The sequence below is a fragment of the Macrosteles quadrilineatus genome, unplaced genomic scaffold (genome assembly GCF_028750875.1).
Source record: "Macrosteles quadrilineatus isolate MER2022 unplaced genomic scaffold, UCM_ALF_1.0 Scaffold_1__1_contigs__length_201487025, whole genome shotgun sequence".
Classification (NCBI taxonomy): Eukaryota; Metazoa; Arthropoda; class Insecta; order Hemiptera; family Cicadellidae; genus Macrosteles; species Macrosteles quadrilineatus.
In genome coordinates this window covers 22,237,369-22,249,564 of record NW_026542594.1, presented here as the reverse complement: position 1 = coordinate 22,249,564, position 12,196 = coordinate 22,237,369, and the positions used below count along the sequence as shown (strand labels likewise).

The window sequence follows — 12,196 nt, the reverse complement described above, 5'->3', positions numbered from 1 at the left end:
ATCGCGGCAATACCCGTGAGCATATCTTGCGGTTTTAGCAACACCGATAATCGTTTCCCGCGATCGCGGCAACACCCGTAGGCATCTCACGTGGTTTCGGCGACACCGATAATCGTCTCCCGCGATCGCGGAAATACCCGTGAGCATATCTTGCGGTTTTAGCAACACCGATAATCGTTTCCCGCGATCGCGGCAACACCCGTAGGCATCTCACGTGGTTTCGGCGACACCGATAATCGTCTCCCGCAATCGCGGCAATACCCGTGAGCATATCTTGCGGTTTTAGCAACATCGACAATCGTGTTCCGCGATCGCGGCAACACCCGTAGGCATATCTCGTGGTTTCAGCGACACCGATAATCGTCACTCGCGATCGCGGCAATACCCGTGAGCATATCTTGCGGTTTCGGCAACACCGATAATCGTTTCCCGCGATCGTGGCAACAAAAGCGGTAGTGTTTCGGTTAGGCGACGATTCCGATGACTGGGCTCCGGATTCCCGGAGGTTTGGGTGGATTCCTGGAGTTTTCCAGGACATTTCAAGGTAAGATAAAATTCCCGGAGGTTTCCCGGTTTTCCCGAATTTCCCGGAGAGTAGACACCATGAAGATATATCAGGAATTCAAAATTCTTATTCCCTATGTTCTCCTCTGGAGAAAGAGAAAATCCTGATAAAGAAAACCCCCATACACAGACACTTCCTCCAAGACAGACACATACACCAAGATCCAACCTACATAATCATTCTTCAACCATACACAGACCTACCAGAATTGTTAAACCTGCCAAGAGGTTCATAGAAGAACTTTAAGAGGGAGATGTCCTGAGGTCTACATTAATAGTTTGTTTATTTGCTTGTCATCTGGTTTGATATATTATTGTTTCATGTTTACTTTAAGTTTTGGATTTTGTTATTAAATACAATGAAAGAAGTGGCTCTAACAAAATGGTTTTAATTTAATATATTTAAGGGCACAACAGGGCAGGAACGAAGGATTTTCCTCAAAGACAGGATTATTCTACGCTCGCATCTACGATCTTCGTTCTCGTTCGAACGAAGGTTAGCTAGCATACTTAGTTAGGACCTTTTCACGTTTTATGTTATTTTCATTTTAATCTATTGTACCTTTTCGCTTTCTTTAAGTCCCGATTCGAATTGTCTAAATTTAATAACTGAACTTGGGTCTTGACCCGCCAGTTCCTGCCTGCCAGTGACTAGCGGTGGCGATCGTTTATTTAATTTTAGTAAATTAGTTTCGAAATTACGATTTCTCTGTTTGCTTAACAAATAATTATCACGTATAAGTTATATCTCTCGTTTTCACCGTTTTAATACCCCGAGACTTGTCTTTTAAGTTATAAACCCCGTCTTTGGGGGGTGAAAGAATCAAGTGTTGGGAGCAGGCTGATTTGAACAATCATCAGCCACGAATATTAATATTAAATCTATTTTAAATCATCCTACGATAAATTCTCCATATTAATTAGGCCCGAAGACTCTGTAGGAATTGCTTTTTACATTAGATTCGATTTTATTATCTACCACCGTCTTTAGCCAGATAGTTTACAATTTATTACGAGTATTTAAATCACATTGGCTTAAGATTGAATACTCGTTGGCCCTACAGAGTCATTCTAAAAGTTGGGCAAAATTCTCCACAACACGTTAGCGAAGGCTGGGATGATATAGCTCCAGCTGGGCGTCTGCAGGATTTCCTGAGCGCTTCTAGAGCTCTGAGCCTTTGATTAAATTTGAATAAATTGATCAGTCAAAGCCGTGACAACTTGGTATCGACCCCTGGATTTTTTTTTGCTCCTTCTGAGCACTCCGGGGAAGAAATTTGAGTTTGGCCGGTTCTAGGGGTAGGCCTAGCCTGACTTATGTGAATACTAGTGTATCCCCCCCCCTAGAATTTTGCGTCACAAAACTAATGGGGCTATAAGTGGGAAACATTTAAAAAGCCAGATCAGCTTTTGAAAAATGATAAAATATTTACAAGAAATGTTGATCTATGAGTCTTTTAAACTCATCGTAAATTATGATGACTATTATTTGTTTTTAAATAACTACTTTACTTTTTTGCAATTGCTCGATTTCGAGCAATGTGTACACTAGTATCAATTATTTAGAAACATAACACAAAACAACAAATAGGCCTCGGAAGGCAGGCGGTTGGGTTGATGACGTGACGGTGATTATTTGAACGCCTTCAATGTGAGGGACGCAATAGTTCATACTGTTGGACCAAACGAACTCGTATTAGAGTGTTGGACCAAACGATTTTGGACCAAATGAAATACTCCCGGGTAGAAGAGCCAAACGAACTCAAAAAAAAAAAAAAAACAAATTAAACTCAAATAAGAAATACATGGGGAGCAAATTTTGTTAACGTGTAAGCCGAGTGGGATAATAGATAAATATATGCCGATGCTTGATGGCAAATCTATGCACACATACCTTCAATCGGAGACCTCAAACATGAAAATCAGTCAGGTAGAAAAGCCAAACGAACTCAGCAAAGAAAAACCAAATTTAACTCCCATAAGAAATACATGGGGAGCAAATTTCGTTTACGTATATGCCAAGTGGGATTATAGATACAGTATACTCCCTCTTATCCGGACACCTTTTAACCAGACATCGGTTTAACTGGACTACACTTGGTAGAAGTGACATATCTTTATCCGGATAATTTTTATTAGCACATCGGTTTAACCGGACTAGATCGGCAGGAAGTAGGCGTTACTGAAACGATTGTTCTCATGGGAAATATTTGAGACCAGTGATTACGTGCCTAAATACAATGCTCTCCTAATTTTAAGTCAAATACGGATTAGAGTATGCATTTAAACGGGCCGTTTTAACAAGATTTTGGGGACATCGGTTTAACCGGAAAACCCGTTATCCGGACTGGCCTCGGTCCCGAGGGTCCGGATAAGAGGGAGTCTACTGTAAATACATGCCGAAGCTTGATGGCAAATCTGTGCATGCATACCTTCAATTTGAGACCTCAATCATGTTAATCGGTCGGATAGAAGAGCCAAACAACTCGACAAAGAGATACCAAATTTAACTCCCATAAGAAATATATGGGGAGCAAATTTTGTTTACATATAAGCCGAGTGGGATTATAGATAAATATATGCCGATGCTTGATGGCAAATCTGTGCGTGCATACCTTCAATTTGAGACCTTAATCATGAAAATCCGGTCGGGTGGAAGAGCCAAACGTAGTCGGAAAAGAAAAACCAAGTTTTTTTAATAGGCCTATATAAGATTTGGTAACGGCCACAGATCGTTGAGAATGAGTGCCATCCAGTAGACGAATCATTATTTCAATAGCTTTTGTTTCTTCAGAGCTATAGACGAGTAAAAAAGCCACTTTGTCACGTCATGTATATATACACTGCAGCAGCTGTGTACCGCTGGGGGACTTGGCGGGGCGGAAGGCTGCCGCGTTCCTTAATATAAATATTCCTTATGTTAGACTTGCTAAGACTGACAAAAGACCATTAATTTTAAGCAGTAAATAACAAGTTACCACTAGCCATAAGAATATTTTAGTGATTTAAGGATTTCAAGATTAAAATAAATAACTTTCTTTGTAATCAGCCATTATTAGCACAATAGAACTCCACTGGATTTTAATAAATTTTATATTATGAATAATTTGACGTGCCAATGTATTTGTATGGAATATTATCTGGCAAATAAAAATCCCATTCTCATTCTCATCTCATTCATTCATAAGAAATCATAAAAATAAAAGCTTAAATAAGATCCTCAAAACATTTTCTATTGGGTAGAGATCTTTCTGAACTCCAAAATTAGGAGCCTGCAATGTTGTCTCTTGGAACAATTTAATTAGATTTAAAAGCCTTATAGGGTGATTATTATTGTTGATGAAGTCAATAAAATATTCTATTCATTGTTTAAGGATTGAATAAACGACTAGTATATTATATTCATTGACTATACAGATTCATTTACTATATAGGCCTATAGATTCATTGATCACACAATATCATTGACTAATCTGACCGTTGGCATATTCGTGTTAGCCTTTTTGTACATCTTTATCTTGGTAAAATGATGATCTTTAAATATACATGGTTTCAAAGTTTGATGAGATAGTAGGCCTATCAATCCACATTTTATTCGTCAAAAAGTGCACACTAGGTATTAAATGTCACATCTGACTGACTTTTAAGTTGATAACAGCCTAAAATGGCCAACCCCAAATGGATTTATACAACCCAACAAAGGTGATTTAAACTTAGATCCTAAAGATAGGAAATACATTCATTAGATTTTCAGCATTAGGTTAGGAACATTAGCCCTACAGTAATTATTTTAATGTCACTATGTCATAAAAACAAAGAGGCATAGGCCTCCTAATTTGATGTTTAAGATGAGCTTAATTTAGAGGATTTCCCACAAGGTCCACTTGAGGCTGGATGTTTGGTAAACCGAACTCACCTTGATGACTTTACAGCAGCAGTACCAAATATCCATGGAGGACTGCTGATAGTAGCCAGGAGCAGGATTCCATGTCTGTGTAGCCTGTGTAGCAACTTTGACAAAGGATCCATCAGATCTAACTAGAGCTGCTCGTACACTTCCTGTCCCAACGTCCACACCTACCACGTACTGCTCTCTGCTCATAGTTCTATGGATAACAAAATTAAGTTTATTATAATCTGATCAACTGCTGTAAAAAAAAAAAAACAGACACTATGGAGACGGGCTTACAACTGATAAGAATGTCACAATCTTCCTAAGCTGGCACACTCTTTGTGGTCTTAAAATATTTGAGAAAAACAGATTTTTTTGGGAATCATTAATAACATTGGATAGAAAAGCATCACTCTTTGTGGTCTTAAAATATTTTAGAAAAGCAGAATTTTTTGGGAATCATTAATAACAATGGATAGAAAAGCATCAATAGGAGCCTTCTTTCCGACCAAGATGCTAACAATCCATAAAAATCTAGTATGTTAAGAGTTCTTAAAATAAGCGAAAATATGCAGACTTTCTGCTGAAGAGGTAGGCTCGAGGTTTATGGGTAAGTTATCTGATAAGTCAGTTTAGAGGTAGTTTGCCAAATGGTTTTATCTAACACAAATTTACAATCATGCTATGAACTAAACTGATCCAAAATAACTTAACCCATACTCCGAAGCACACTCAAAAGAGTGGCAGACACCCCTTTTCTAGAACTGCCTGTTAGATTGGCTGCCACAGTTTGCATACCTACAAGTAACTTAGTTACAGTAACTTAATTTGGTTTAAAAATGAAAAAAAATATTTATAAGACATTTAATCTATATTGTAGGCCTATATAATTTTTTTTAGGAAGAAACAGAGAATATTTTTTTTATTTGTGTTGTAATAAAACATAACCACATTTTATGACTACTTTATGGGCTGTAAAAACTTTTCGCTATAGACATTTTTATGGGTCATATAAAAACTACACAATATACAGAAGTTTCATTGAATAAATTTTGAAGTAAATGTTATTTATCTTTTGGAAATAAGTTAAGTTGGTTTTGAATTTATTTATCTTAGAAAAATAAAATGTTTGTTTTTATACGATGTACCCCTATTTTTATGTGTTAGTATCAAAAATCATAAAGTAAAACAATTTACTCTCGTTTTAATTACTCAAATAATTGATATTGTTTGTAAAAGGCACTTACATTATAAGTTAGTATACAATTACAACTACAACTTAGTTAAGCTAGGCTAGCAGAAAGAAATTAGGGTAGAAAACAAAATTTCAGTGAGTGAGTAAACAGTAAACCACTGTGACTGACTGGACTGTTGACGTTGTAGTAGTTGTAGTAGTAGTAGTAGTAGTAGCAAGCTGGATCCCAAATCCCAACTCAACAAAAAATATAACAGGTGAGTTCGCAGGGTAGCCAACATCTTTAACTTCACATCACCGCTTAATAGAAGTAAAACAGTTGATTATAAGCTAGAATAAAAATGTAAAATACTATCAGTCATTTCATGACTGATGGCACTTCACGGAGGTACTAGATCGGCCATAAAATGGCCAAATTGGCAGTTCCAGCGTTAAATAGTTGGTACATAAAAAAAAACAGAAAATCGCAATATTTACTAGCTGACACTTGCGAAACATTCGCACTGAATCCTTCTGCCTGAAATATCACTAACTTATTGAAGTACACAAACACAACATTCAGTTAGTCCACAGAAAATAGACCATTACAGTAATTGGTTCTATGGGAGTATGTTTAACTATGATTCTATATAGTATGTGGTACTGCGTAGTAAATGCATCGTTGATTTAATTATGAGTACTTACTTCAGGAATATATGTGAGTTGGCAATTTTAGCGAATTTCCCATATAGGGATTAAGCTATTACCTTAGTACTCATGGTAAGACCTAGACCCGGGACCGATTTACTTTTTCGTTTTGAGGTCCCTAGATGCCAAAACACCATCCGTTCAAATGCATATACATATGGGTGTGTGTGTGTGTGTGTGTGTGTGTGTGTTTGTATTCACCGAATAGTGGCATCCTTCACAGGCACACGGCCGTACTGTGGCACCTTCAAAAATTGTGGCACCTTTTTCAGGGTGCCACAGCTAATTCGATCATTTTTGAGGTTTTCCAGCATTATTACGTCGTTTAAACATCACATGCCACAATTGAGTATTTTTGAACTCGTTGATGTGAGTTTAAGTAGCGCAGGTACACACCGAATTGTGGAACACGAAATCATACAGGTAGCTAGCGCGCCTCGCGCCGTCCGCCGGAACTATAACTTTCCTAATGCTACGTTGCCAATTCTCGCGCCAGCCTACACTCGAAATAGTGGCACCATGCCACAATTCAGTATATATCAACAGTGTGTGGACAGGATGCCACTTAATGAGCTGTAGAGCTTGAGCAGTGTGTAGAACAGTGCAACAAGCAACTAATAAACTAATAATACTATACTGCCACGTACTATAAAACAATTTAAGTACCATAAATAATATACTTTTGCTCAGAGTGGTGAACAATGTTTTACATTACAAATAATTTGTGTAGTAAATAATAATTTAAATTGATTTACCTAACCCGCCATGTTATACTTCCCTATCCCAAGCGTGATGTATACAACTTCCTTACTTCTCGAGTGATGTAAAGTATCAAAAACTCACTCGGTGATGTAAAGAAACCCATTTAAATAACATTGAGTGCTTAACTTAAAAAATATAACTCTATGGAGCCAACGATGTTCAACGCTAGAAATCAGCTGTGCGCTTGAATGTTATTATTATGCTTTAAAGTATTTTCCTACCTAACCTAGCTTTTGTTAGTAAAAGAACGTTACTGATAGAAGATGAGTGAAATGGATAATGAAAAATATTGTACGTAAACCCATGTTTATTGTCGGGTCAGGTAAAATCTTGTACGTTACACGTTACGCAAGAGCGTGCTGTTTACATCACTTAGGTGAATTATGCAACTCGCTTCCGCTCGTTGCACAACATTCGCCTGCGTGAAGTAAAAACGCTCTTACTACACTTGTAATGTAAATAGCTATTACGCAACCATTAAAAAATTGATTTTTGTTTACAAACATAAATTGGTAACGTAATTATTTTGTATCAATTGAATTTTTACACTGAAACGATAACAATGTTTGAGGTTAAAACGCTATATAAGTTGTCCTAGACTGCTTTTTTTATCTTACAAACTATTTCGTGCTGATACATCTATTTTTTTTAACATTTTAGTCATGTTGACAAAATATTTTGCAATTACATTTCTGAATCAGTCAGTAAAGGTAGATTTCGATGCATCATTGCTGAAAGTTATGTTTTGCTTCTCACTCTCAGAGTATTCCAAAGACATCTAATGTTTCAATCCATGTTCAAATGTTATATGAGGTAAACATATAACCGAATCAATTAAAGTACTTAAATTAAAATACATATTATTATCAACACGCATAATCTAGTTCAGATTATAATATCATCTCACAATCATATTTGTAAAACCTACTGTGGTGTTTTAACCAGTCCCCACTAACAAAAGCATAAAATGAAAGGTCCTAAAGAGGTTAACATTGAGTCATAACAAAAGTAGTTTAAAAGTTGTAACCGTGATACTGTAAATAATTTGATATTGTTAGATATTATACGATCGTTTTACAATTTTGTCAATCTATCTGTTACTTTCATACAAATGTATTTTTATTATTCAATGTTTTGTTTTGTAGAACCTTTAGTATTCTCAACTTTATTAATAACTAGTAGAATACCCGACCTTCGTACGGGGTTGGCATATAAGTAGAACATGATCATTGCAGTGATGGGAGAGGAAACGGTCTAAGAAAATATGGTCTTTTAATTTATACGGTATCCTATAGTGTGGCACACATATACCTATAATAAAAGAATGTGTTTAATGGTATGCACTGTAAACGAAAACCTATCACAATAGTTCCAAACATGTTAATAGGGCAATTTTCTAACATATTTTAGTGAAATTATAATCAGGCAAACGGGAATTGGCTCAGTCTATAGGTTTGCTGGGGCAGGGGGATTATATTACTGTTTACAAACAAATAAATCAAAAGAATATACCCCATAACTCAGGATAAGGGCCTAGGTTGATAGGGCAATATAGAATGTTGATTATTTCCTATGTCCATTGAATGATTTATTTTAAAATGAATTATTATAAAAATAAATAAATAATATTACAACATTTCACAAATATTATAACAGACTCAGTATAGTTAGATCATAAACAAATGAAGTACTGTAACTGAAACAATCCTATAATAATGAAATTACATTAACATATGGTTTGACAGCTCCTTTAGGTAATGTTAAATAAATTCAGGCTAGTGACATCATTATTTTAAATTTATAATCCTTACCCTCTCTGTTCTAATATTCGTGCAGTATTTAATAAGGTTTGAACCAGCTGTGTTGAATTGAGAAATCAAAATCAATTTGACAGTTAGTTCTGCTTGTTTACATTTTTAAACTTAATAGGTTTGTTCTTTGTTACCATGGATACCATCAATCAATATTTACTTTTAAATCTCTCATCTCAGATTTTTGAAAGCCCACGGGGCAAAGCCCTAGGTGAATATCGAAGCGGTAATAGTTCTATATGTATCCTAGGAGTTGTAGCTTCATTTGTGTGCAATTTGAGCAAAGTCGGATCAGTATTTTTTGAGATTAGCTCATACAAACACACACACAGACTCTTCTTTATAATAGTATAGAATAGAATATAGAATAGAATAGATAGATAGATAAACCTATTTCAACGTACAATATCAGTTTTAGGAAATTCCTAGTAAGGTTGTTAGAAGTATATTGGCATCCGTGAAGTTTGTGTAATGTTTTTTAAAATCACTGTGGGATATATTTAACTTCACTTATTATTTATTTAATATGTTTCTACTTCTTGAAATTCTCAGTTAACTGGGAGGCGGAGCAAACAGTTTGTTCTAAAATGAACTTGAAAATTTTAAACAATCTTTTTCTGTTGGTTTACTTAAAGTATATAATGTTCTACTATGAATGCAAATCTTTAATATAGTCTAAATTTCCAGTCCCACCCTCAAAAACTATGATATTTAACAGTTGAATCTTTATAACGTATAAACACATTATTTTTAATCGGTCATCAAACTGATTCTTGAATTAGTAGTTGCAAGAGTACGCAAAACTGCAGAGAGTCCTTGAAAATGCTTGTGCAATGATATAGTTTTAAATTATAAAAGAAACCCTTCAAAAAATTGTATTAACAGGACCAGAGGACCAATATGCACATGGTATTTCATTGGTATAAGGCAAAAAGTTCAAATCATATTAACTTATGACTGCCAATAGATTTTGGGTTTCCTTAAAACAATTATATAAAACTGTCTGCAAATGTCAATAAAACTAATTTTATAACAAATTGTAGATTCTTCTGTTGCTCTGTAGGCGACCATTTTGGTCACATAAGGAAGTCCAAACTTATATCTTAGTTTGAACAACGTCATCTTGATTTTACATTGCTCAAGATACATAATCGACACATAGGCTTTAAAAAAAAATAAGTAAAGAAAGTAACTAGTGATGGACCGCGCAGACATAGGAACAGTCTAGACTTGCCTCTTACTGACGTTTTCCAAACGAATATAGAAGTTAGATCTACATTCTTCATTTTAGGCTTGAAATAAATTTGTTTGTGGGTAAGAGCGAATGAGTAAGCATGAACAATAACCCTTCTCCCCGACACGCTACCATACCACAGCATCTTACTAGCAGAGCTGAAGGTCATTGACGTAATTGTAATGAACTAAATTTAGACTTCCACCCCCCAATGTCACCAATGGGCCCTAAAGGTTGGTATGTAACAATTCATGACGGTTGAACAATGGCCTTTAAAATACGCTTTTAATTTGTTTCCTAGCGTTTACCGTATCTTAGAAAAAGTTAGTTAACAATAATTACAAAAACTTGTTGGGTGAAAGAAAAATTCTAAAAAGCTACAAATTAATTTATAATATATGTATCTATATCGTATTAAAGTGTGTTAAAGGTTTAGCGTTTGGTTTACAATGTAAAAATTTTCAAAGTCACAAGATGGTTTCTGAAACTCTTTATACAACTCTCCTTTATAAAAATTTAAAAAAATATATTATCCAAGAAATTGAGCTCTTTAGCCACAAAATCCACCGTTTTTTTACTTACCTGACGAAGAAATAAAAACAGTAGCAGCCGACGAACTTTGTTATGTCATATTTAAAAACTCATTTAAAAGTACCGACTTTATTTCAAGATTTAAAATAGAAAATATAAACTTTTGAGCTTTTAATTAGAACCAATAGTGTCCTAGACTAATTGACATCTTTCACACGAAATGTCAACGATTTACCTTTAGTCTAAATGTCAAGTTATTTTGAAGCTGGACATTGAGTTTTGGTGCCGTTTTCATTGGCATCTACCACTTCTAACCTGCACTAAGATGGCGGACCTGGATTCAACTGCTTGTATGTTAGTTATATAGATGTGCTCCATCTATTGGTCTTATGTGATCGTTGATTTAAACTAACGGAATTCGGATGAAAATTTGATCATGAATTATTAGCAGTTTTGCAGGATGATTAACAATAGTTTTTTTTTTTTAATTTAAATTGTTTGTTAGTTGGCAACAAATCTTAGAGATGTGTATACATTTTTTAGGACAAAATTGAATTAGCAGATGCCATGGTAAAGAAGCGTACTAGAAAAAGTTACTGTCGCCTCATCCAATTTTTACAGCAGTCAGCTGTTGACATGATAGGCGAGCAACCGCGACAGTGAGGACGGGGAACAGCTGATTTCATGTTCCTAGTTGGCAAATTGTCTGCTAGCTACTAACTTACACATGCATAAGCCATCAGCGGTAGCACCAGTAGCCTCAATGAATATATAAACACTTGTGTTAAGGTTTAAATACAGTAGTCAATGTTATTACTGAATTTGATACTATACATATTGTTACTAATATATGAAATGGAGAAAAACGTTACCTTAAAAATACTAAATTTCCCAATTTATATCCAGACCTTTTTAAATAGCTTAGAAAACAAATAATTTAGTATATCAAAGTGTTTTTGTACGGTTATTGGTAACAGGACAAATTCAACAATTGTAAATTTAAAATTCCCTTGTTATTCATATAAAGAATATTGTAAAATTTTGTAGTTTGCTTGTTTATGGATATATTTTGATCAAACTTGGCAAATTTATTCAAACAATTACAAAACTATTTGGATCATGAACGGTACTCTAGTTTTCCCAAGGTAGGACACGTGAATTGGAATTTTTGCGTTACAGGCACAATGACAGTAAGAATCAAACAAACGTACAGATATATACACAAGACTCGTTTCGGCTATCTTATTATATACAACGTAGAAATAACCAAACACTTCATGAGTCTACGCAATGTACAGACAAAACAGTAAAGACTTTATAATCTTATAACTAACTATCTGCCCATGCTTCGCAACGGGGTGAGAATCTTTGGGTCTCTAATTCCACCGTAAAAAAATAGTATATTTCGTACCTAGGGCCTAAAGTGAGGTTTTGCCGACTCGATATCGGGTTTTAAGTTCGGGACGAAGTCGAGAACGTGAAACGATCGAGAGCTGCAAACCCATTTTGGCTCGTGGTAC

General features: G+C 35.2%; 1 protein-coding gene across 1 annotated transcript in view; it reads right to left on the bottom strand.

Annotated features, from left to right (window-relative positions):
* LOC128982765 (FGGY carbohydrate kinase domain-containing protein) overlaps positions 1 to 5,812 on the bottom strand; it is a 48,300-nt gene extending 42,488 nt beyond the window's left edge. The window contains exons 1-2 of the mRNA XM_054401725.1: positions 5,704 to 5,812; positions 4,481 to 4,670 (exon numbers count right to left, since the gene is read on the bottom strand). Of these exons, the coding sequence (XP_054257700.1) occupies positions 4,481 to 4,666 (186 nt within the window). The 5' untranslated portion in view covers positions 4,667 to 4,670; positions 5,704 to 5,812. The remainder of the gene's footprint in view (positions 1 to 4,480; positions 4,671 to 5,703) is intronic.
* Between the last annotated feature and the right edge of the window lie 6,384 nt (positions 5,813 to 12,196).